This window comes from Brassica napus, chromosome A1, assembly GCF_020379485.1.
Source record: "Brassica napus cultivar Da-Ae chromosome A1, Da-Ae, whole genome shotgun sequence".
Taxonomy (NCBI): Eukaryota; Viridiplantae; Streptophyta; class Magnoliopsida; order Brassicales; family Brassicaceae; genus Brassica; species Brassica napus.
In genome coordinates, this window is record NC_063434.1 from 5,068,052 (window position 1) to 5,094,127 (window position 26,076).

The following is a 26,076-nucleotide window of genomic DNA, read 5'->3' on the forward strand; positions in this document are numbered from 1 at the left end:
GCATAATACAATTTACATCTAAATTTAGTATAACTAGATTTTGCTGTAAAGAAAACACCTAAAAATAGTGTAGTTGATTTATTTTATTCTGGGTGTGTCTTGAACCTCTTCTAAGTTTGACACAAGATATTGTTAAGAGACTAACTGGTGTCTTTATATTTTTAGATATTTGACATTTTACCATTTTTATATAACCGTAGTAAAGTCTTATTAATCTTCTCTGTGTATATATAAACCAATAATCAGATCTTACACACAACACCTTAATCTTCTTTTTGTTTTCTCTGCCCATTTCAAGACGTCAAGAAAACTTATATTAAATCACAAAACTTTTAAAATTGCATCGTTATATGGCGAATGAGATGAGGTTTATTCAGACATGGGGAGAGGTGGCACCTTCATTATCTCATCGGATTCAGCAGAGACGATTATCGAGAAGCAGTTCGCAGCCTAAGTTGGAGACTATTTTTGAAGAAGGATGTGATAGTTTTGCAGTTCAAGCGCCAAAACGGATTGTCATCTTTCTACCTCTTCTCCTCTCAATAATTTTGTACTTTTTCTTGTACAAGACTATTAAAGACTATTGATTGCTGCCCTTTAATTTGTAATTTGGGTGTGTTGTTAATAACAAAGAACTCTCCATTGTTTTAAGGTTAAAAGGGAGTTAAGTCTTTAAAAGGTTTGGTTTAGGCTAGTTTGGTTCTCGTTTCCTAGAAAATGTGTGTTTACATATGAATTCGTTGTCAAAAACTCGGCCATATTAAGACAGTATCTTCTTATTGGTAAGAATATTTAGAACTCATGAGCATTAGAACACATGTTATAATTCATATATGAGACTGAAGTGAACAAATGAATTACAAAAGATTATATATAAGAATTTAACTCTTCTGCTTATACATTTTCCAAACAAAACATTGAAAAACTTATATGTATGTATGTTTGTAAACATGTTCAAGAAAATCGAACAACACGGTCATGTCTATACAACAAAACACATGAGACGGCCGATATAATCGCCGGAACAAGAAGTAAAAGGCGGTGTCCTTGTCCCATGATGACTTTTGAATCATCCGACCTTTCTTCGAAAATGGTCTCTAGTGTCGGAATCATTGAACATCCCCGGCGATAAATCATGGCCGCCGGCGCCATCTCAGCTCCAGATAAAGATCTCCTTCTTCCTAATTCTGATCTTACCATGATATCTCGATAGTTTTAAGATTTTCTTGTTCTTGAAAATGTTTAAAGAGAAAAGTCGTGAATGAAAGTGTTTTGGTTTCGAAGTTATCTCAAATGGAGAATTCTTGGTGTATATATAGACTCTAATGCACGGCGAGTCTGCTACAGAAACACGGTTTTAGTTTGTTTGGCAAAGAAGTTTTTAAGAAAATAAAAAAAATGAATTGATGGATCAACGGCTGTCTCTGGTCCAAGCAAGTGGTCTGTATGACTACACACGTACGTACTTTTTTTTTGATATTGACAGAGTTAGAGATTATAAAAGTAACGACAAAACTTTCTCTATTATTTGGTGATGCATAGAAACAAGCACAAAAAAACAAAGAAAGAAGAAACAAATACTCCAGAATATCCAAATAATCTCACAAGTTGAGTTACGGAGAATACGACATGAGTATAAGAAAGGCGAAATTTCGGAGAAGTATACAAGTCTTGTTTGGTTAAGTGTATCTCTACGTGGACGAGATACACATGACATATTTAATATTTTCAATTATTTGGTACATTCAACATATCTTACAACTTCTAGAAGTACTAGATCCTTTTTCCGCGCTACGCACGGAGTATATATTTTAAAATACTATAATTATATTTAATTTGATTATCTATTAATCATATATATATATTTTATATTGTATTTTATTTATATCTCAATAGTTTATCCAACATATTTATTTAATAATTAATCATTACACCTTTTTTATGTAAATGTGAAATTAGTATTATATTGAAAACAACATTGTAACATAGAAGAATCTTTATCAATTTATAAAAAAAAAATAGATCATAATTGGCCATCAAATATCTATCATAATTATGTATGTAATTTTATGACTCAAAATATTTATTTATTTAATATAAAGAATAACAAATGATAAAAGTTTATTTAAGCTTGGGTTTTACTAATTTACAAATTATTTCTTTAAACATTCATTCAAATATATATATTTATAGTATAATTTTGACTGTATAAATTTTCCCACAAACATTATTGAAATAATAAATATATTTTTTTAATTCTTATGGGTTTTTACTACAGATAATAGTTTATATTTCTTCAATGAAAGGAAACTATGTATTTTCAATTTGAATATGGTGATTTTAAAGGTTTTTTTAGCGTACTACAAAGGTTTAAAAACTGCTTTTAAAATATTCTCATTTGTAATGTTTTTTCATTTTTATGTTTTATATCATACGTAGTAATTAAAATCAGGAAAAAGCGCCAAAAAATTTGAACTTAAAAAAAAATTAAAAGGCTTTAACTCATAACTCACTAACGGATTAAATGGTTGACTTTCAATATATAGAATATGGGTTGGTCAACAAAAATATAAGATTTTATTGGTTTTGATTTTAAATTTAAAGATTAAATATATTACATAAATTTTGAGTTTCTATATGTGTGAAATTTAATGAGTCTAAGCAAATTAGGTTTCGATCTTGTATTGTAGTATCATCTCAGTTGTTAATGTTTTAAAAAATAAATAAATGAAATAAACGGTTGTAACTGATCAATCTAGAAAATAAATGAAAATTCTAACTTTATCTCTAATTTGATATCATTTGTAGAATATAATTTTAAATGATAATCATTTTCATTAATAGTTTATTTATTTTTTTGAAAATGATAAAATTAACACTCCTAAAGCATTTATAATTTAAAAAAAAAAGTGTTTATAGAAGTTTATAAACTGAACCTACCTCCTAAATACTAAACCTTAAACAATAGCCACTACACCCTAAACCCAAATGTTATAATATTTTGATTAAGTGTATTTAAAAAAAAAAGAGTATTCAACTTAGTTATTTCAAGGAATTTCTCAAAAAGTAATCAATTATATTTACAACACATAATGCTGTCAGAAATTCAAAATAATTGAAAGTAAGTTAATATATAACTTAATATAAGAAAGTATAAAAATTCAGACATAAACATAAAACTAATAACTGTCACAAAACATTTACAGAGAACACGATTCTTTATAAATAAAATCACTTACAAAATAGTTTTAAATTACATATGTACATATTTAAAGTTATATATGAATTTACTTTGAATTTGTCTGTCTAAAACACTATCCAATATAAGATATTTAATCATAAAAAAGGCTAAACACAAATATAGGATTTTAAATTGATTTTTAGACTTTTCAGTTATAGCCTTCAAATCATTGATATACAATATTACATATACCAAAATCATATGTAATTTATATTTGATAAATTGTTTTGTTAAAACATATACAATTTTAAATTTAGGTATGACATTTTAATATTCACTTTTTAAATCTAAACCAAAAAATCATGTTTGACTAAAAATTAAATGATTAAAATGGCGTGTTTGTAATTTGAGATTTTTGGCATATTTTTAAAAAGTATTTTGATGTTTTTCCTTTAACAATTGTTTACCATTTCTACCAATCTTTCTCCGGCATAAATTAAGTTTTTAAAGTGACAATCTTATTAATGCATTTTATTTATGTTATTATGATAAAATAGTAAATTATTGTACCGAGATGGATTTATAAATTGATATTACAACTTAGTATTTATTGGTTATTATTAGTAGATGTATTTGTTAAAGTTTTCATTCAAATACTTTAACATTTGATATCATATTGGAATTATGTTGTTTTTGATTAATCAAGCATATGTACCTTTTAGAACTGTTTAGATTTGATGTTCATTGCTTAAAAAAAAGCTATAAGAATATTTTGGCTAAATAATTTAAAGCAGAGATTAAGACCAACACCCCAAACCAAAATCCACTACCCCTAAAATACATCACACTCATCTATATAAACAAAGCAGACATATGCTTTTCGAATGAAAATCACGGATCATGTCTAAAGTATTGTATAACTGGTTTAAATTATTATCTATACTATTATTTGCGAAGTAAATTTTTGGAATCGAACTCTAACATTAAAAATTAGAGCGGTTAATATCGTTTATATCCTTAATGAATAAACTCTCTAAATTAATCAAAAAATAAAAACGAATTTCAAATCTATATGATTAAAAATGATTAAAATTAATAATAAATGGTTTATACCCTTAATAAATAAATTATATAAATTAGTCAAAAATAAAAACAAATTATCTGATTAAATAAGTGAATAAAATTAATAATAATAAGAATTATCTAAAATATAAATAATTATAAATGAATTTCTATTAATAATATTATATTTATATATTATATTAGATAATTGACTATGAATAAATATAATAAAATTTTCAAAAATAAAAACACGTTTTAAAACATAAGATAATTCTTAGATATATTATGTTGTTATCTGAAAATAATATTTTATTATAAAATTTATAGTTATATAGAAAACAATTTATAATTAAATGCTAATGATTTTCTAAAATAATTCTAATATGTGAATGTTTTTAAAATTTAACACAACAATAACCATTTATATATTTTGATAAAAACTAATGAATATATATTAATAATATTTTATTTATATGTTATATTAGATAATTGACTATAAGTAAATATAACAAAATTCTCAAAAATAAAATACATTTTAAAAACATAAGATCATTCCTAAATGTGTTATGTTTTTATCTGAAAATATTTATTTTTATTATAAAATATATATTTTAGTTTTTGATTTATCTTTTTAAAAACATAATTAATAATTTATCATGTTGTTTTTAATTTAATAGTTATAAACATATAAATATTTATAAGAACACTATGCACACATATGCGGGCATAACACCTAGTATATTAATCTTCATATATCTTATACTTATAAGACTCTAATAATTAGTTAGTAACACTTTTTATTTAAATATGTACAAAACATTAAATAACATAATATGTATATGTAGGTGTTATTTTTATTATTTTTTGGAAAAAGTATATGTATATGTAGGTGTTAAATATGTATGAGCCACTGGTCTCCTAGTCTCTTAATAACGCAGTAAAACAGTCTAATGGTAATGTTATTTTGCATCCGTGTATATATACTTTCTGTTCCCACTTTTGTTAATGTTGACAAAGAATTTTTAATTCCTTTGCTTAGGAAATTATTCAGGAAAAAATCAAACATTGTGTAATAATTTAATGATGACATGTTTTTGGCATGAATGTTAAACTTTTGGTATGGAATATATGTGTTGCTCATAAAAAACAACTAAAAACATTTGTGTTTATGCTCTCTTTAGTGTGAATGTTTTTGTCTACAATTAACAATTTAAATTACTTTTCAATTCAATTTAAAATTTGAATTGCTTTAATATATTACTGTAACAAATATTTATTTTGTTAAATTTTTATTTTTTTTGTATATTTTCCTGGTTTTTAAAATGATGTAACGTCACAATATTCTCTTTGTGAGATAAACAAAAGTATTTAATTTGCATTATTTTCTTATTGAACTGTTAATTGATGTTAGTTTGTTATAATATGCAATTTCTAATTTAATTAAAAACGTGAATACTACACAAAAACACAAACATTATTTCGGTACTGGGGTAGATATTTTCAACATTAACACTAATCCTTATCTCCTTCACTAATATTACTTTCTATTTTTCCTCTTTCTCTACTTAGATAAAATAAATAAATCAAAATCAGTTGTTCATTCTACGTTACAAATCATCTAATTTTTTCTTTTGACCATCACGTGCAGTTCAAACTAAAAAGAATAAGTCTTCTGTAACATGCTTTATATTCAAAATTTTTGTTTGTTCCTGATCACACAAACAAAAACCAATTTATATATTCTTCATGTCATTGGAGAAACATATATAGTTTACATAGGAGCAAAGATGTTTCTTATAAGAATATAAAGTACTTGGTCGTGCCTTTTGCTTCCTCTGAGATTACTCTTGTTCTTGTTGCCAACTTAGAAGCCACAACCTGCATGTCAACAGAAATATCAGAAATGGTTGCAGATTTGCCGATAGTTATGGGGGTTCTATAAAAAACTAAGATGGGGTTACCAGCAGGAGCTGCTGATTAAGTAAGGCTCATTGATCGCAAGAACACAATCAAACATCAGAATGTCTTCCCATGGAAGAAGTATGCGCTAAGTAATCACCTCCCGAGTCTATCCACAGCCCAAAGCAGTATGACCAAACTGAAACCAAGTACAGTCTTGAAGAACTTGTTTGCGCAAAAGGGTACACGCCTTGAAGCAAAGCTACAAATCACAGTGAAAAGAGCAGTGCTTCCAGTTCCAGCGAGCATGATAGAAATCTGTGTAAAAAGCTCTGGGATCTCTCAACATGATCTCTGAATAGAGAGCATTGCTGTTCCTTTGAGTTTGTAAGTGAATTCTCAATCTATTTGCGGGTAGCCAAGACAGAGTCTTAATGATGGTTTGTTGAAACAATCCACACATGAAAATGGATCTATGCAATAAACTCAGCAACAAACCTTCACACTAACTACAGCGGTTAAAGAGACTGTAAACAGTCAACTTCAAGCCAGTTTGAATTTCTTAAACATGCAAAGACTAAACAGGACCAAGGCGTACACAACTTACAGATTCAAATGCGACTTTTTGCAGGAGCAAGGTGTTCAGAGTTTCACCTACGTATTTAAGAAAAAAACCTACACATAAAGCTCTTGTATAACTTTTCTCAGGTAAATTTTTGCTTCTTCTCCTAAAGGCTGTTTGGATTCAACTCTTTGAACAACAAAATAATACCTCCCATCCAAGTTAAAGATAAAAGAATACAGAATTTTACCCCAGTTTCAGCTGCCAGAGGCTTTCCAGGACACAAACTTCAGATTCCAGCTCAAACAATTTTTTTTCTTAATAATCATCTGGATGCCTGGAAAAATTGACTTGATCACAGCTGTTTTTTTTTAAAGAAGATAACTGTTGCAGCTATGTCCAAACCGCAGCTGCGAAACCTGTGAGTAGTGGCAAGAAATGTAAATTCAAATAGTTTCTTTGTGACATTGGAGCGATGAAACGACAAATTTACAAACCACTAAGAACGGGAGAAAAATATTGATGCGGTAGATTTCGAGTTGTGCGTAGCCATTTCTGCGAAGAAGATTAAGAAGTAATCAAGAAATCAAGAAGTGGTGACCTAGATTGATTTGGATCAATAGAAGAAGAAGTAAAGAATCTGATACCTGCTTGCCTGTAAGGAGAAGCTCCAAGCCAATAAGCAAACCACCTTTAGCTGTGCTTATCGTCTCCCAGAAACGGATTAACCGGAAGCCTAGTTCAGATTCCGCTGTACCCGAGGAGATGTTGGTGAAATACACAGCGACATAAAACTTTCCGGAGGACTTAGCAGATCTCATGGATACAGCTTGATCTTCGACTGAAAAAATCGTAGATTACGGTATACAATAAGAATCGAGAAATAGATCATACAGGAGGAAAACAAAAGGAGGTGAAAGATACATCTTGTAAGAAGGTGTAAAGAGCAAAAGCAATGATTTTAGAGTGGATAGTTACTGCAAGTAACGGAGATTCGGAAAGAATAGAACAATGGCTACAAAGAGGAATCGTAAGAGACTATTGACTGAAAAGGGAAAGCGTGGGTTTTGTCGGAAAGTGTAACATGGTTTTTAAATGGGCCGAAACCAAATTTTAGAAGACCAAAACATTTGATCCATGTCGACAAAGAAGATGTAACGTGGCAAAATAGAAACATTTAATTGGTTGAATTTTTTTGCTGATGTGGATAGCTTTAGAGTGGAGTATATGCTGCTTTTAGTATAGTATAGATTTTATACAGAAACAAATAACTCTTTATTTTTGGTCAACTTGAAACAAAATTTTCTTCTGATCCCACCCCCCCAAAAGAAGCAAAATTATCTTTAAAGGGTTACACAAATTATTCAAAAGGAATTCACGAAATAATTTACATTTTGTGTATAAGAACACAAATTATATAGTAGTTTGATTGAATTTCATCCCTTATGTATTTCTCTAATACAAGAAATCATTTCTTTCTCCGGCGACGATTCAAAAATCTTTTGAGCATCTTCCACTCTCATACACTTCAATACAAAGCTATGATTCCAACACCTGGAAAAGTTCTACATACAAAAACATGTAAACCAATTATAGGGGCGGATGCAGGTGGGGTAGGGTGTGGCACGTGCCCCACTTTTTTTTTTTTGAGATTTTAGTTCAGAATTTATGTAAATACCCCTTATTTGTAATGTTATTTCATTGTGTGTTCCATGCTTATTGTTTAGATATCCTTGTATTAATACTTTTTTGTATCATGTGCCCCATATTTATTAATTTTCTGGGTCCGCCCTTTAACCAAACACATACTTAACGGATTCATCAATGAATATGACTTAGTGTTGTTCGTTTTATAATCGCCACCTCCATCGGCAACAGCAAAAAATATACTGTGAAGGAAACAAAAATAACAGTGACAAAACCCAAAGTAGTCGTCAAAAATGTAAAAAATTAGATGCCGATATCGCTAATTTATTCCGCGTCTGTTTTATTCGCTGTAGCTGCTGCATCGACTGGAAGATTAGCTAACAATGCTTCACTGATGTTGTACTGCTGTGTATTGCCAAGGCCGGCTCAATTTAAAATTGGACCCTGAACCAACATATTTCTGTTGGAATTTTATGTATAATATTAAATTTTATGACTTGTTTTACAAATTTTCAAAAATTCAGAACCCAAAATGTTAAAAGAAATTTGATGAAGAAAAGTGGAACCCTGCCTAAATGGGCCGGTCGCACACCCTCTAAGCCGGTGTATCTTCTAGAAGTTGTAAGATATGTTAGAATGCGTCGGTCGGACACCAAATATCATGAGAAATTGCTTTAATTCCACTGCTGAACCCTTGTTAACTAGGAGAGACACGAGACCCTTAGAGTCCGAGAAGCATTCCAGCTTTTGGTGTCCCAATGAGATGGCAGCTGACATCGCTGCCTTTACCGCTAGCGCTTCGGCCACTAAGGCTGAGCCAACTAAACATGCGGTGAGAAGAGCTGAACCCAAGAGAAGAGTTCGAAGATGCATCCTTAGAAACCCAACCCAAACTACATCTTCCCGTTGCAGCGTTCCAAGATGCATCTGAGAGGCACTTGGTAGCAGAGGAAGAGGGTCGAACCGTGGACGGTCGGTTTTTCGGAGCTGTGGGCGGGAGCTCTTGTGCATTTTGCCATGATCTGGGAAAAAGGCTTTTGATGAGTTCAGAAGTGAAAAAGAAAAATCATGGGCAAATTGAAGAACAGAACCGGCTGATATAGCATTGGCTTTTTCTTCCTACGTTAACTTCTCTTAACTCCTAAGCCAGCACAAGCATTGATCATATACTAGAAAAGATAAACTGTTTTGACTATATTTCCATCATTTTCCATGTGATCAAACAGCGGATGAATTAGAACAAAAAAAAAAAAATGTTTGTACGTGAACAACTTGACTCTGGCTCTGAGAATCTTTTATATCCAACCGGATTAAACCGAAAAATTAAGTTCTACATTTTAGACTTTTAGTTAAATATTAAACAATTAGATGTATGGACACCAATTCGAACCAAGGCAAAGTGGTAGTGACTCAGCACGAAAACGCGTCGCACCAGGGTTCGAACAACATATTGGTACCCGATTGAGAAGGATAGATTAAATATCTCCCTCTCGGCCTCATGAGAATGTTTCGTGAGAGTTAGTTTGCCTAACTAATACAGCAGCAAATAGTCTGCTATGCCAGATCCTTGTCTAAGAGATCTGATGATCGATGTCGGGATGGTCCATCCGGAGACGTGCTTAATCTGAGATGGCGATTTGAGGTAATTTAAATTACCTTTTTTTTGTTTTGAATTAAATTTCATTTTATGTGATGGGAATCAGATAGTTTACTTTTCCGACTCTCTTCTGCACATTCTCCACTACGACGGAGTGAGAGGAGTATTGCATTGTGACAATAAATTGATCTTAATGCGCTTTCATGATGTAATTCATTTTAATCAATCATACATATTACTTATTTTGAAAAATACGTAAAATAATATATTACTCACGAATGTTATTTACATTAAATTATGAGTTTATTATGATTACTTGCATACATCTCTATTAGAAACGTTTACATGATTTTTGTAATGTCTTTTCAAAGTGAACATCAAAAGAAAGAATCTTGATCAAACAAGTTAAGCATATAGATCAAATTACAAATAAATAAAAATATATTAAAATCATTTGTTACCAGGAACTGGAAAACCAATACCATTGCGTGTTGTGGGAAATGTTGCAAACAACATACTACAAAACACCCCCACGCCTACCGGCAACGCCGTGAGAACCTCCAACGCTTCAGCTGACGGTGCCGGAAAAAAGCAATTCACCGTATTCCGATCGAATAAAACCACCGCACCAAACACCAATAACGACATGAAAGCATGCGCAAAATCTATAAACCTTAGTTTATATTTCTTAGATAACTCTTGAGGAAGCGTTGCCGATCCATCAATGATCCAAAACCCGTGGATTGTTGCAAACCCGTAGCATATAGTACCGTTCTTGTCTTTGTAAGAGTCCGTGAAGCTAAGTATGAAACAAGAGAATCCACATACTGCCACTAGAACCGATGTCATGATCTTGCTAACCACATCGCATTGACCGCCATTTGAGAAAATTGGAGATAAGAGTTGAAACGCAAGAACGGTTCCTGTTGGTAAGAGATTAGCTAAATGAGCTGTGGTTTGAAACGTTTGACCTATTGCTTTTTGTATCCATGTTGTTCTTTCTATATCGGGAAAGTCTTTGTCTTCTTCTAGAAGTGGCTTCTCGATCTCTTCTTGAGCATTTCCTTGATGATCTCTATCAACAACATTGATCTCCATATCTTTGAAGCTTTTTCCTTTGTTCATTCTCTAAGCTTTTCTCTGATTTTGGGGAAATCTTTTCTGATGGAAGAAAGATTAATGATGAGATTCAAGTACGTAAAGGCTATATAAAAGAGGTGAGAGAAAAGCTTCTTTACGCTTTTTAATTATGCCTTGCAAGTAACCTTTGAGACCAAACCCAAGTCTTTGTTACTTCAAGTGAAGGATGTTCTTGAAACACCCTTAATCTTTGTTTAAGAGAGGTATTTTGTTTCAAGATAATCATTTATATTCTGATACGTTTTAGCGTTTATATATTAGTTTTTGAGGTTTATAGGGAGAATCTTGACATGTGTGAGTTTGACGAGTAATTTCGTATGAACAACTCTCCATGTTTTTTTTTTTTGGTAAAATGTTACGCAACAACTCTCCATGTTGTTAACTTTTTTTTTATACCTTGTCAAATATATTTGATTATTTTCGTAAAATCCTGGAGAGATTCTTATTTAAACCGTGTCAAATGTCAACGAGAAGATGTGAATAAGAATGATCTGATCGACCGATTAATAACATTGATCATGAAAAGATTTGCGTGTGTGAGAACCTTTGGATTATCTCATAATGTCTTTTAATAATCACAAGGATCCATCGTGGAGGTCAAGTAAGGTCTAGCTAACAAATAGATAAATAATAATTCAGTATAAAATGTAAAACGTAAAGTGCTTAGTCAACCACGTATATTCGTTTCCTTTACCTTTATATTGGTTCCTTTAGAAAATAAAGTTATTTGCATTGTTTTTAACTAACGCCAGTATACGCAAGGCATACGAGACACGCATTGAGACCTGCACGTTACAACTTACATATTTTGTTATTACAATTTGTTTTTTTTTGAAAGAAAAGCTCTGAATTCTTGAAATATTGTAATGGACGAAGAAAATAAGAATACTCAAGAATTGGCCATTTAATACCAGAAACTCCAACTAATTGTTTTGTTAACCAAGACTATATGGACGTACGTAAGCCTAACTTGAGATTGAGAATAGTATCGAACGGTTAGTTCAGTCTCAAAATTTCAATGAAGTTTAAAATATGGCTTCATTTTCGGCTGGACAAACAACATTAGTTCCCCATAAGCATAAAACCTAAAACCAATGGATTTACGTCTTGCTTCAAACCACCCTATCACTAAACTACCGCTGCTTAGTTTATTTATGCCATTTACTTTCAACTTTCATATTCTTTCAATATTCGTATAATTTTCTATCTTTGAATCTGGTTTTGGATACACTTAACTTGATCATTGTTCGGTTGCTCGCTTTGCTACAGTTCTTCAGCAATAAAAGCCCGTCATAAACTTATATATATATATTAGAAGTACCATATATTAGCATGAATTATTGATGAATATAATGATGATTGGCAAGTGTACGAAACAATAAAAATCCTCATGTTTTTTTTTTTGGTAAAAAAAATCCTCATGTTATTGATGACATGAGACTTGGAAGGAACGATTTTGTCATAATTTGGACGGTGGACCTAAATTAGCTCCGTGTGGAACAAGGAAGATCTTCTTTCTTCTATTTTCGGGTTTAGCAAATCATCATGTTATTTATCCTTTCATTTCACGTTGGTCTCTGTGTGCTTTTATGTGGTATATGTATTATTATTATATATGCTTTTTTATGAGTACAAAAGTTTTCCAAAATTGAAAATTGTATTTTGTACAGTTACTTACTGAATAAAGTCGTAGTTTTAACTTTCAGTTCATGTCGACTACTCGTGTGTTGACAAGAATTCATAACCAAGTCTTCCATTTTCAGGTTTGTTTTAGAATGACTTTGCTTAAGCTATCTCTTATTTTTTACATGTATTAGATTTTATAACGAAACTGAAGAATATAGACAAGATGTAAACACTAATACTTGAGGATAAAAAAAAAAAAAAAAAAAAAAAAATACTTGAGGATACAAATACTCTAGAGAATTCAGAGGTTTCGGGTTATCAGTTGGTTTAGCTGACTGCTCTGGTTATTTCCGGTTCAATTGGAGTAGCTCTGGATGAAGACATGTGTTCTATCTTTTGCGTGTTTATAAGTCTCAGTCTCTTGGTGATAATGAGATGAGCTGAGATAGAGTTGTAAAGAGAGAAGAAGAAACACTTTGTATCCGTACGGTGGCTCAAGTTTCAGGGTCACCGGGGTTCAGTGGATGGATTGCCGTAAGAGAGTCGGCCGGTGAGTATATAGCAGCTTCTCCATCTTGGAAGAGTGTGGTGAACACCGGATAAACAGTGTTTTGTCTTTCTATAGTCTTTACTTTCTTGACACATGAGAGATTGATTAGAGAGAGAGAGTTTGAGAGAAATCTAGGATCGAAGTTTAACAGAAATCAAATGAATAAATGTGGTTCGTTAAACTAATAATTAGGATTGAGAGGTCAGTAATATGTTTGTTCGCAACAAAATCCATAATAATAAATACAAAACTAAGCAAGATTCAACTGCTTAACAAAGTATAAAATAAATATTATAGATACGAATTCAAAAGCAACATGTTTATTTTCTTGTGGTTTTACTTCGGTTCTTGAAAAGCTATAACAGAAGTCTAACATTCATTTTAGTTTCACGACTAGAATAGTCTTATCCAATTCATTTTCTTGTGGTCGGTTTGTGTTGTAAAACCAACTTTAAACCATTCCCCCTCCCAAAATTACTAATTCAGATAATCTCAGCCTGAGCAACAACCAGATGATTTAACAACAGAAATATCATCTTTGCTACCTAAATCAATGGTCTGTCCTTTAGACAAAGACGTCGGATCTCCAGTGCCCTCAAAAGCTTTACGGCTCATAACACGACAGATCTTAGTCAAGACATGAGTGAAAGCTTGCTCAACATTTGTAGCATCAAGAGCAGATGTTTCCATAAAGAACATGTTCTCTCTTTCAGAGAAAGATTTAGCTTCGTCCTCTTGAACTGCACGAAGGTGATGAAGATCAGCTTTGTTTCCAACAAGCATGATCACGATGTTGGCATCGGTATGGTCACGAAGCTCTTTGAGCCATTGTTCAACGTTCTCGAACGTTACATGTTGAGTTATGTCGTATACTAGAAGAGCCCCCACTGCTCCTCTGTAGTATGCACACGTGATTGCTCTGTACCTATATAACAACAAACACACAATTGCTCAATTACAAAGCTGGAGAAAAACAATATAAAGAGAACAAGCATATCTAGTAGGTATCCAAGAGGTCATGAATTCAATTCCCCTTGGAAAGGGTCTTCTCATTAGGAGAGTTATTTAAAATGGTTTGGGCTTTGCCCTACAAGATGTACAAGCTTAATGGAAATTTAACCAGATAAAACCATTGTAATTTGGTTTGTAATATTTTAATTTGGCTTTGGTATATTGGGTTTTTAATACCAAAATAAGTAAATATTGATTCTTTATTTTAATAAATAGATATAGGTTCATTTACATATATGTAATATTAAAACTCATAACAAATTTTGGATTAATAAATTACACAAAAATCAGTTACGATTTTATTTATATGAAAAACTAACTGGTTACAATATTTGATAAACTGAAAAATATAAACATTTTTGGTTTGGTTCGGTCATGTTGCAATTATTAACCGACGTAAAACAACACATAACCAAGAAAAAAACAGAACACTGAGGGAAAAAACAGACAGGTCACGAGGATTTTGTTTACCTTTCTTGACCGGCGGTGTCCCAAAGCTGAGCTTTGATGATTTTCTCGTCGACATGAACACTTTTCGTGGCGAACTCGACACCAATGGTAGCCTTTGACTCGATACTAAATTCATTTTTGGTGAATCGAGACAAAAGGTTTGTTTTTCCGACGCTGGAGTCTCCGATCAAAACTAGTTTGAAGAGATAGTCGTAATCTTCATCGGCTATGTACTCTCCCATTATTGACTTTTCAGAAACCCAAAAAATGAAAATATAGAACAAGAACTAAAATCTTTGGTTGATGTAAATAGTTTTGATATGAAAATATAACAAGAACTAATAGTTTTAATCTTTGGTTGAACCAAAATCGGCTCTGTACTCTGCCAAGGAATATTTCTTCAATATAAATAGTTTTGATCAATTTAAATCACTCGGAAACTTTTCCATAAATTAAAGGATATCAATATGTAGGAAGATATTAGAGAAGAGGTTATGTATGGTATGTGATAAATTGTTGTTTTGATTTTATGACATTTTCAATTAATGTTTTAAGATATTATTGTAAAAGACAATTAAAATATGAAGTAGATATTAAGATAACATGTGTCCATGTAAATGGTAACAATGAAAAAAATATTACATATCAAAGCTGTGAATATGACAAAAAATTTCTTAACATTATTTAGCAATTTTGTTTCCTTACTCTTTGCATTCACATTTGCCTAGATTTTGTACCATAAACACTTGACTTTAAAAAATACAAACCCCTCAAATTAAAAGAAAATGTTCAACTTGTAAACTCTACATCATTTGACTCTAATGTAACAAATTTTCTTTTTATGACCTGCGGAGGTGTTTAATTGGAATTTTAGTTCGTTTTTTTGGTTCGTTTTTTACTTTTTGGTATTTCAACTTATAAAAATTAGCTATCAAATTAATATCACATATATATTTTGGTGTGGTTCAGCTTATATACTATCGTTTTCGGATAGTTCTATTTTATACCACAGCACTATGTTTATCTTTTATAATATTTTGTGAATTTTTGTATATATGATTTAGAAGGCTTTCTACGTTAAAAATAATTAGTAAAAGTAAAAATTTAATAATTATGATAATTTTTATAAAATAAAATAACAAAGTTAGTAATATCATAATATTATTAAAAACTAATTTTAACACTATCAACAAAAGTTATATTTGATTTCATTTGATGAAAATAAGAACAACAAAATAACTTTTAACTTAAAACAAATTACTAAAATCAACATCTTACATATCAATAAAATAAATTATATATATATATTGTTAATTATATGTAATTATGTATAATTATATTACAATATTGTATTTAATCGGTTTATTTTGTTTATTTGGTTCAATCGATTTATATATCCAAGTTATATTCATATAAGTTGGTTTTAATTGGTTCGATTTTACTGTATTGTACAAAACTTAAATTGTCTACTTATACCAATATTGTTTTATTGGTTGGAGTATCATTGAACGATATAATTCATAAATAAACAGGGCCACAACTTATAATTCAGGACTACTAAATCAAAAGAGAGTGAATTTAATTAATCGATGATGTCAAAATCTGAAAGAGAAAACATAAAACAACAGTACAAGATTATTCTCACCGTTTTCATCCATCTATGAATTGACGGACTCTCTCCCCATTCATTTGGAAAAAAAAAGACAAATAATAATACAACAGCACATCTTTTCACCAATTTGATCACCATCATCAATGTCCAAATTGCAGAGCATCATCGACGGCCAAAGCCAATGAAGCAGCAGCACCAACATATGTGTGTGGAGTTAACCTCAAAAGTTGAGTTTTCGCTTCTTCAGGCAAATCCAAACCTTTAATAAACTCTCTTATGCTTTCTTCATTCACAGCTCTTCCTCTTGTTAGCTCCTTCAGCTTCTCATACGGCTCTGGAACACCGTACCTCCTCATCACCTTTTATCATAATACACCATGACAATTCCATGAACATGGAGTAGCTTGAACGTTATAAAAGACTAGAAAGTCAATAGAAAACTTACAGTCTGTATCGGTTCAGCGAGGACTTCCCAAGTTTGATCCAAATCTTCTATTAACCGAGCTTCATTAACCTACATCAAGAAACATTCTTAGCCTATGACAAATGGAAACCTTTCTTAGGACTTACGGTAATAATACCTGAAGCTTCCTGATTCCTTGAATCGCACTCTTGTAAGCTAGAAGAGAGTGCCCTAAAGCTCCACCCATGTTTCTCAACACAGTTGAATCGGTTAAGTCACGCTGCACATTTTACCAGGCTTAGCTTATATTCACACACATTGCTCTAACAGAGATTACAAAGTAAATGAAGAAATGCTCAGACCTGCATTCGTGAAATAGGAAGCTTCATGCTGAGAAAAGTAAGCTCTGCGTTAGCTTTCCCTAGGTTCCCTTCACTGTTCTCAAAGTCAATAGGGTTCACTTTGTGAGGCATTGTCGACGATCCGATCTCACCAGCTTTAGTTATCTGCTTGAAATACCCTAGAGATATGTAGCTCCATATATCTCTATCGAAATCAATCAAGATATTGTTGAACTGGCTGATCGTGTTGAAAAGTCTAGCCATATAGTCATGAGGCTCAATCTACAAAAACCATGGGAAACAATCACTAAATGATATAATTGTTCATTTAAAAACTATATAGTATATACCTGAGTAACGTATGGGTTAAATGTTAATCCAAGAGAAGTAACAAACTCCTCCGCAACATGAGGCCAGTCGATGTCAGGATAAGCTGAAATATGAGCGTTGTAGTTCCCAACAGCACCAGCAAACTTCCCCTTGATCTTAGTTTCTGCAAGGTATCTCCTCTCTTCGCTTAACCTCACAGCGAAAATCGCCATTTCTTTCCCTAACGTTGTAGGTGAAGCTGGCTGCATTAGAGAATCAAAACCATGAACATTTCTTCAAAACAAAGAGGTGAAGGTCTTGTCTTTTAGAGGTTTTTTACCTGTCCGTGAGTTCGTGAGAGCATGGGGACATACGCAAACTCCTTAGCCATGAGAGAGATCGACTTGATGAGCTCATCCATGGATGGGAGTATAACGGAACTAAGCGCTTCTTGAAGCATCAAACCATGGGAAAGGTTGTTGATGTCCTCAGAGGTGCAAGCGAAATGGAAGAACTCGAGAACCTTAGCGATCTCAGGGTGTGACTCACACTTTTGTTTCAAGAAATACTCAACGGCCTTGACATCGTGGTTGGTTACTTTCTCGATCTTCTTGACTTCCAAAGCGTCGTCCATGCTGAACCCATCGATGATGCCTTGCAAGTAAACCTCAGCTTCTTTGCTAAAGCTTGGAACTTCGGTGACTTGGGGAATTTTCGAAAGCTTAAGAAGCCATTTGATCTAAATACAAAAACAATCTTCTTCTCAATCAATGAATATTAATAGTAACAAGGGAGGTTCAATCACAAGAAGTAAACTAACTACCTCGACAAGTACTCGGAAGTAGATCAAACCAAACTCGCTCATGGAAGAAGCCAAGTCCTTGACTTTCCCCCAGTAACGTCCGTCTAGAGGCGATAACGCCGTTAAGTTCGACATCTCCAAGTCTCTTGAGCTTCCTGCAGCCATTGCTACTACCTAAAGTATCCATTTTTATCGCCAATTCGCATCGGAAACAATTAGATTACATCCACGACGAAGCATTTCGACATAAACCCACAATTAGATTACCTTTCTTGAAGTCGTTAGCTTGAGAGAATCAGGAGAAGAGAGAGATAATGAAACTGTGGGAAGCGGATGGTGAGGAGCTAAGCAGAGCGATTTTGACGGGTTTAAGAGTTTTCCGGTGGTGGGTGTGAAGCCGAAGCAAGGAGTTAATGCCTTGGATGAAAAATTGAGCTCCATTTGTGATTCAAGGTTTCGGAAGCACGATGACGACGAAGGGAGTGTGAAAAGCTTGGAGCTTTAGGGTTTTAGGGGGAATCTGATTAAACTCAGGCGCTTTTCTGTAAATTGCATTTCTACCCCTGCTTTCTCTACGTATTTACGCTTACAGCTACAGATTATTAATTTTTTTACTGGTTCAACCTCAATTTTATAGATAGTTGAATTTGTTCTACATCACTGGAGAAATGATTCATAATAACATGATCAAATATAACGGATTACATTTATCGAATTTTGATAGTGAAAATAAATCAATTAGTGAAGAAAGAATAAACTTAATTGGTTTGAACCCCATTACATTAAAAAAAAAAATGTTTTGACATGATTACATAATATATACATGTATACATATGTATGTTTAATTGTTATTTGTTACTAATATTTAAAACCTGTAGTCTTTAATGTTGTATTTTCCCGTCAAAAAGAAGATAATAATGTGTCCAAATAATCACTTCCAAATTCCTCAAACTCAAACAAACCAAACACATCACATTTATCTTCTCCCCTGCTAGCCATTTTCTTATAATCAGTCTCAACTTCTTGAAACGTTATACAATCTTCATCCCTTCTTTGTCTCTTTCTTGAACCTAACCAAGCTTCTTCGTTCCCAACCAATCCACAGATGTCGAAGCTAATTTCCTGAGTTGAACAATAACTAAGGGCACAACTGTTGTCGACCACCCCATCAACGACTTTATCATCATAAGCCCTAATCGCATATTTTCCTATTTCACAGTGGTTTCTTAAAGGTTGAGAGGTACTTGAGCGGTTTATCGGGTAGTAACTTGAGCCGCAATCCATTTCCATAGCTTTTATAACTGTCTCGAGTTGAAAATTTGTGTGAGCTCTTTGGACGCCTCTGATTTTAACCGCGGCTTTATCGTAAGCCATAGCTGCTTCTTCTGCAGTGTGGAACGTCCCGAGCCAAACTCTAACACCGTTTCTCGTCGAATCCCTGATCTCTGCTGCGAACTTCCCCCACGGACGCCTCCTTACTCCCCTGTATTTCCTTGTTTTGCAAGAAACCGAAGAAGGCAAAGAACGTGAACCGGTAGGGTTGGTTAACGGCTCATGATTGGTTTCGCTTGGGAAAGAAGCAATGGAGTCGAGAATCTCGGCCCATTCCTTGGCCTCCATTGACATATCTATGGTTGGAAGGCTTCCTTTTGATTCTTTTGATATGTCATCAAGTGTTGGCAATGCTTCCCAAGTCGTGGAAACTTCTTGAACATGGACTGATCTTGTATCGGTTTCTGGTTTTCTGATGAAGTTCTCCCAAACATTCTTTAGGATCTCCCCGTCTGGTTCTTGGATGTTTCCAAAAGCCATTGTTAAATTTAAGAGTATGTGTTGGTGGGCTTTAGTGCCCTTTTAAAGAGAGAGTTGATTTTGAGGAGTTTGTGTGTGGGTTGAATGGAAATTCGGCGGCAGGATAAGTGGGAAGTACAGTTGGTGAAACTTGTGTTCCAAGTTACTGACCACCTCGTTTCATGGAGGGTTTTAGGTTCCTCGTGAAATCGGGGGGTTTCTATGTGTGTACTCACACGTATCATGTATGAATAGATAATCTGAAATCGATTTTAATATATTTATTAATGTTGCTTAAATTTTGAAGCATTGAGATTGTGTACTCATATTTAATTAAAAATAAATAATATAAAACTTTGTATACTCTTGAAAAAGACCAGATGCAGAGTATACTTTCTTTGGATATATATATATTTTTCAACTTAATTTTTTTTAACATGTCTACTGTTTGAAGATATTAATACGCAGATTTAGAGCTGGCACAATAGTGTCATAAGCTCTTGGGCAATTTTTTGTTTTTTTTTTTTATTAATTTTCAAACTAATAGTTTTCTTTAAGAATCTGATAAATATTTGTTTTACAAAATACCAGAAGTATTTTTAAAATAAAACTGTGATAAATAAAAATACTTTCATATAAAAAAATTTGGACCCATTTTCTCATTTTTAATATAATACATGTATTTTTAAAAAACAAAATCGAACCATTATCTATTAAAAAATAAGGGAACAACGTACTAGATCCGGAACGGTCGCACCGCTGGTCCTCCTCTTTAAGCCGCCCTGCACAGATTAAAGACAGTCCAAAGGGAAAAAAAAAGCTGATATGTCTGTTGTTATGTTCAACAATGTACATTAGTCTTGAGTTTCACTTTTCATAAGAATCTATGATGTGTTCCTACGAGAGGCACAAATCCGTTTTGGAGAATGCCTAATTGTAATTACTGGACCAAACTGTTCGTTTAAAGTGTAGCTTCTAAATTACTAGTATAAAAATTTGATGAGCCCTTATACTTATTATAACTCTCCAAACAAGAAAATTCTTCAGTTATGGGTTAAGTTTGTTGGTATTTATAATTTAAGTATTATCCTAGTTATATGTTTGGAGATATAAAACAATTGATAAACAAACGTTATCTAATGTGAAATGAAACAAGAAGTTGTAAAAGCGAAGTCACTAACAACCTTTTCTCCAAGTAATTATTCGTATAAGAGATTTTTCGTCGGTCCGAAGATTTGACACAATGATGAGAGGCGTATACAATATAATTGAACTATGAATTTAATAGTTCCAAATTGAGTAAGATATAATATATTACACACGCTTTGAAACATAGCTTACAATTGAAAAAAGGTTAAGATCTTTATTCAATGTATTAGAGAAATTCTTTTTATGATAGATTCAAGTCATCTCTGGCCTTTTTGAGAGCGGGGGTTGAGGGAAAAAATTGATAATCTTACTAGGTTCCTCTTTACATGGCCTTTAATTTTTATTCATTCGAACTTTCAGCATTTTTCGTTTAATGTAAATATTGTTACCTTGTTGAGTTAACACCTTACACTATATATATATTTTTTATTTTATTTTTTATAACAACATAACTTTATTGATATCAAATCAATGTAACATATTACATAGAACATAAATTACATCAAACATGTTGTTAAAAATAACTTTTAACAGAGACAGCAGTGACACGATGCTTCCTAACGCATTCGTAGGACATGCTGATTCGCTAACTTTTTTCCACTTCGTTCTTGGTCTTTTAAGATCTTTTTTGTGGTTCTCAATTCTTGTGACTAAATGCCGTTTTCCTCTAAGAAAATTATTGAATGCGATCCATCTGTTACATCGTAATTCGTCCCAAACACTCCCATACCAGGAGATAACATGCTTTGTTGTAACTATCAATGGCATTAAAATTCTTTTGCTTTGAAACCGATAAAGCCATATATTCCCTTCCATTGATTCTTTGATTCTCCATGAGTATGCTCTACCCGGATCCCAAATTCGCTCATCAAAACGCTCATCAAAACGCAATGTAACACTTTGAGATTGAATATTAATCCCATTTGCTAATTGGAATTTTGGAAATCGGGCATCGCAAAGGACAAAGAGATCCTTCACGGAGATTGATCGTTCGTTGTGGGTGAAATCAAACCATAGACACACTCCCACAAAAAAAAACTTGAAATAAACGTCTCCGTAACCGGAGGAATTTTGTAGACAGATATGCAATATACCTTTTTGATTGTGGATTCACCATCACTTCTCGTTGACCCATAAAATTCACGTTGATTGGAACCTCCATTATAATCAAAAAGAAGAAAAATAAATGTAGAAACCTTCTCACCATCCATCTGATGTTGTTATTGAAAACAAAAATAAAAAACAAATGAAGAAGAAAACAGAGCCACCAGCAAACGCCGGCAGCCCAAACACGATGAAGATTTGAAGTTAACTGTTTTTTTTTTCGTCTTTGTGATCGCTCAGAGATTAATAATATTATTTTTTTAATTTGAACATGTAATACAGTAAAAACTCAATAAATTAATAATGTTGGATTTACAAAAATTTATTAAGTTATAGACTTATTAATTTTTTTAAAATCCTTTATAGATTTATATTTTCTTAAAATCCTTTTTAGATTTATATTTTCTAAAAATATTTTTAATATATAAATATGTAAGGAATATTTCTTTCATGATGATATATATTGGTTAAAGTTTATAGATTTGAATTTTAACTATCTTTATTAGATTAATTATATAGTTTATGTATGGTGAGTACATATTGTCTAATACATATTCACTTTTATATGTAATTCGATAAAACTAAAAATAAAATTAGAGATGAAATCCATTTTGAAAAAGACACACAAATAATTTACATGTTTATATAGAATATATATACATGGTAATTATTGACTTATGATTTTTATGAGACCATATATTTATCTAAGAGTTTTCTAAATACTATTATCTTATTATTTTATCTTATAATATATTATTTTATATATGTCCAACTTGGGACCGGAGACATTTATTAATCTATAGTTTTTGTTAATGTATATAGTATTAATTTATAGAGTTTTTACTGCTACATTTGAAACCAGCTACTAAGGAATCAAATAATTTTCAGCTTGATTTATATAATTTTAAGAGAAAAATGTATAGATAGTTGAAAGCATGTAATATATATATATATATATATATATATATATATATATATACCAATGTTTCTGCCCTAATCCATCTAAAAGTTAATTCCAAAAATAACTTTTACTATGTATTTTTCTTTTTCTAAAAATTATTCAAACATTTATTTTTTTTTCTTTTGTCTCAGACGTCAAAAACGGTTGTTCTAAATCATAAATAAAATAATATGATTTTCTACTTTAGTTATCGGATTCTAGTGTTAGATCAAACATCTTTAATATGCTAACATTGTTTTGCAAATCGTAGGTATGTCTGATATAAAATTAATTGGTGACAGCTTGTCCCGTGGGAATGTTGTTAAAAGGTGAGGTCCTAGGTTCGAGGTTCACCAACAACCTAATTATGGAGTTAGTGAAAACTCATAATAGAGGGATTAAGGCCGGTGCGCTGCAGCGCTGTGAGCCTGGGGTTCACGGGGCAGGAATATGTCTGATATAAAATATTATATAAAATAATCAAATTTTTGTTTGCTTTATTGAATAATAATTTCATATAGAAAACTATATGTAAGCTATTGCCTATATAATAAATAAGATAGTTCATCATTCCTCAACATATAACATATATGTTATTGTCAATAGTAAATTACATTATAATATAGCCTCTATATAACATATGAGCGTAAATATCAAAAAGTATTCATCATATCACAAAATTCAATATCACTTATTAAAAATATCTTAACAAAGTTAAAAATAAAATTTTATTACATATTCACAAGATAAAATATATATTCATCAAGATAAATGTGCGTGTTTAAATCTTGTAAAGTCTAAAATTAAATTAATTGACAGTATAAAAAAAGTTCAATCGACAAAATATAATAATTGAATTTTGTAAGAGTAACAAAAGATGTTGATGAGATTATTTTTTTCTTTTGCTTTAAACAATTGGGCATACCTTCCTCTCACATGTTTGTAGCTTTGTAAACTCTCTACTCTTTAGTCTATTTTAATAAAATTGAAGTATCAAATAGAACTAATCTTCATTTCAACAGTTTCATTACAGTTTTTTCATTTATTTTTACTCATCCGAACTACATCATTGATTACTTTACATAATAATACGACATATGTTTATTTATATATTTATTTAAAAGTTAACCAACAACATTATTCATTTGTTTTACTTAATATATCTCACTAAAATTATTTAATACCACAAATTTAGCTCCAAATTCTACATATATTCCTACTAAAACTTAATTATATGTTTTACCATAATAAAATCCAAAAATGGATCAAACAGGTTTTCCATTCCTTTTATATAATATATCCTAAATTATGATATAATCTCACAAATTAGGTTTAGTATCTACATATATCCCTACTAAACCTTAAATATATGTTTTACCATAACGAAGCCCAAAACTTGATCAAACCGGTTTTTCATCTATTTAACATGATATTTCTTAAACGATTACCTAAACCCGCAAATTAGTTTCAGTATTTACATACATTCTTACTAAACCATAAATATGTATTAACATAACGGTTACCATAATAATCAAGGTAAATGATATTATTTTTCAATACACCTAATTGCCAACATTTATTATATCAAATTTGTAATATTAGTAAGATATTATGTAATACCATAAATATCTATGTACATTCAGAATATTCCTAAAATATATGTTTAACCATAATGCCAACAGTGTATTACTCAAGTACAAATCAATAATATTCCTTTAAATTTTTTAATTATCGCATAAAATATATCCAATCTCTATATTATACTAAATTTTAATTGTACTCAAAATCACATAATAAAAATATAATAAAAAATTACGGTTTATTACAAAAAATAAATTATAGTATGTAAAATATTTAAACTTTGCGTATAAAAATTCATATAAACGTTTAAATATATGGTAAATATTTAAAATATAAACCACTAAACACTTAAATAATATCATTGTATATAAAAGTTAAAACAAACTATAGTTTTTCGCTAAAGCATAGAACATCAAATTTAACAACATCAAAACATAACAAAAGCTCATACATAAGTTTTTTTTTCCATTATTTCTACGGGTTTACATTTCTACTCATTCGTGATGTTTGAAAATATTACTTGGTCAAAAAATATTATAGGTATTTTGGTGAATATTCTCGGTGTTGGTAAGTGATTTTCCAACTCAATGTTTACTTTTTCATATCAACATCCTTCTATCGATGTTTAATGTCATGTCATCGATGTGTTGAATTGCAAATTGATGTTGGAAAAATTCTTGACAACGGTAACCTTGTTTTATTTGGTTCTCACAACAGACAACAAATCTTAGGAACCCTGTAACACATGCAATTCAGTTTCTTTGAGATTTTTTTTGAGGTTGAGTTTATACTTGAACCACTGTGTTCAATCGTGTTGGAAACACAGTTTGTAAATGTAATAACTCAATTAAACATTTTTTGATTATGGAATTAAATGTGATACAATATAAGAATAAATAGTCGAGGGGTGTAAAGAAGTATAAAATACATTTGAATTGTATACAAACATTAAAACGTAATGTCACGCCTACACCTAGTATGCAAACGAATTCATCAACTCTTATTTCAATATGTCATTTATTGTTTAAAACAAAATATTAAATAAATCAACATAGAATGACAAAATTTATGTATTTGTTCATTTGTTATATATTATGTCAGAAAATATATCGACATATTACATATTAGTTAGCTACTTGAAACAACTAAGTTGTTTTGTAATGATTAATGAAAATACTTAACTAATAAATATATATTCACTATATCAGAAAATTATAACAATAAATATTTTCAAAATAACAGCTAAAACAAAAATTTCACATGAAAATATAGTTATTTACTTTGATATATACTTTGAAACAAACTAATTGATACTAAAA

General features: G+C 31.2%; 5 protein-coding genes and 1 long non-coding RNA gene across 10 annotated transcripts; all 6 read right to left on the minus strand.

The window, feature by feature from the left end:
• Positions 1-804: 804 nt before the first annotated feature.
• Positions 805-1,303, minus strand: LOC106424541. Its single transcript, XM_013865333.3, has one exon. The coding sequence runs from the start codon at positions 1,198-1,200 to the stop codon at positions 955-957; it is 246 nt and encodes an 81-aa protein (XP_013720787.2). The 5' UTR covers positions 1,201-1,303; the 3' UTR covers positions 805-954.
• A 4,604-nt stretch (positions 1,304-5,907) lies between these two features.
• LOC125610222 lies at positions 5,908-7,902 on the minus strand. 5 transcript variants are annotated; one of them, XR_007340248.1, is made up of 5 exons: positions 7,352-7,902; positions 7,202-7,259; positions 6,750-7,123; positions 6,205-6,651; positions 5,908-6,121 (listed from the first exon to the last, which is right to left on the minus strand). It is a non-coding gene; the product is annotated as an uncharacterized LOC125610222 (long non-coding RNA). The 5 variants fall into 5 exon arrangements; XR_007340247.1 differs by having other exon boundaries at positions 6,205-7,123; positions 7,352-7,545; positions 7,629-7,896; XR_007340246.1 differs by having other exon boundaries at positions 6,205-7,123; positions 7,352-7,545; positions 7,683-7,891.
• A 2,330-nt stretch (positions 7,903-10,232) lies between these two features.
• On the minus strand, positions 10,233-11,283 carry LOC111212383 (protein DMP4-like). Its single transcript, XM_022713914.2, has one exon. The coding sequence runs from the start codon at positions 11,071-11,073 to the stop codon at positions 10,399-10,401; it is 675 nt and encodes a 224-aa protein (XP_022569635.1). The 5' UTR covers positions 11,074-11,283; the 3' UTR covers positions 10,233-10,398.
• A 1,638-nt stretch (positions 11,284-12,921) lies between these two features.
• On the minus strand, positions 12,922-16,051 carry LOC106373178 (ras-related protein RABA1e-like). The gene is made up of 2 exons (XM_013813394.3): positions 14,747-16,051; positions 12,922-14,189 (listed from the first exon to the last, which is right to left on the minus strand). The coding sequence occupies exons 1-2, from the start codon at positions 14,965-14,967 to the stop codon at positions 13,757-13,759; spliced, it is 654 nt and encodes a 217-aa protein (XP_013668848.1). The 5' UTR covers positions 14,968-16,051; the 3' UTR covers positions 12,922-13,756.
• A 232-nt stretch (positions 16,052-16,283) lies between these two features.
• LOC106424638 (adenylosuccinate lyase-like) lies at positions 16,284-18,717 on the minus strand. The gene is made up of 8 exons (XM_048782357.1): positions 18,460-18,717; positions 18,214-18,366; positions 17,731-18,129; positions 17,432-17,653; positions 17,103-17,363; positions 16,919-17,020; positions 16,783-16,851; positions 16,284-16,696 (listed from the first exon to the last, which is right to left on the minus strand). Exons 1-8 carry the CDS (start codon positions 18,631-18,633, stop codon positions 16,478-16,480), a joined length of 1,599 nt encoding a protein of 532 aa, XP_048638314.1. The 5' UTR covers positions 18,634-18,717; the 3' UTR covers positions 16,284-16,477.
• A 224-nt stretch (positions 18,718-18,941) lies between these two features.
• Positions 18,942-20,643, minus strand: LOC106373187 (ethylene-responsive transcription factor ERF091-like). The gene has a single exon (XM_048782360.1). The coding sequence runs from the start codon at positions 20,002-20,004 to the stop codon at positions 19,093-19,095; it is 912 nt and encodes a 303-aa protein (XP_048638317.1). The 5' UTR covers positions 20,005-20,643; the 3' UTR covers positions 18,942-19,092.
• Between the last annotated feature and the right edge of the window lie 5,433 nt (positions 20,644-26,076).

Excerpts from the sequence above, each read along its gene's own strand:
- LOC111212383 (XM_022713914.2), bottom strand. The coding sequence starts at position 11,073 with ATGAACAAAGGAAAAAGCTTCAAAGATATGGAGATCAATGTTGTTGAT.
- LOC106373187 (XM_048782360.1), bottom strand. The coding sequence starts at position 20,004 with ATGGCTTTTGGAAACATCCAAGAACCAGACGGGGAGATCCTAAAGAAT.
- LOC106424638 (XM_048782357.1), bottom strand. The coding sequence starts at position 18,633 with ATGGAGCTCAATTTTTCATCCAAGGCATTAACTCCTTGCTTCGGCTTC. Across the intron at positions 18,367-18,459 it reads AGCTAACGACTTCAAGAAAG|GTAGTAGCAATGGCTGCAGG; the intron begins GTAATCTAATTG and ends TGGATACTTTAG. Across the intron at positions 17,654-17,730 it reads TCTCACGAACTCACGGACAG|CCAGCTTCACCTACAACGTT; the intron begins GTAAAAAACCTC and ends TCTCTAATGCAG.
- LOC106373178 (XM_013813394.3), bottom strand. The coding sequence starts at position 14,967 with ATGGGAGAGTACATAGCCGATGAAGATTACGACTATCTCTTCAAACTA. Across the intron at positions 14,190-14,746 it reads GACACCGCCGGTCAAGAAAG|GTACAGAGCAATCACGTGTG; the intron begins GTAAACAAAATC and ends GTTGTTATATAG.
- LOC106424541 (XM_013865333.3), bottom strand. The coding sequence starts at position 1,200 with ATGGTAAGATCAGAATTAGGAAGAAGGAGATCTTTATCTGGAGCTGAG.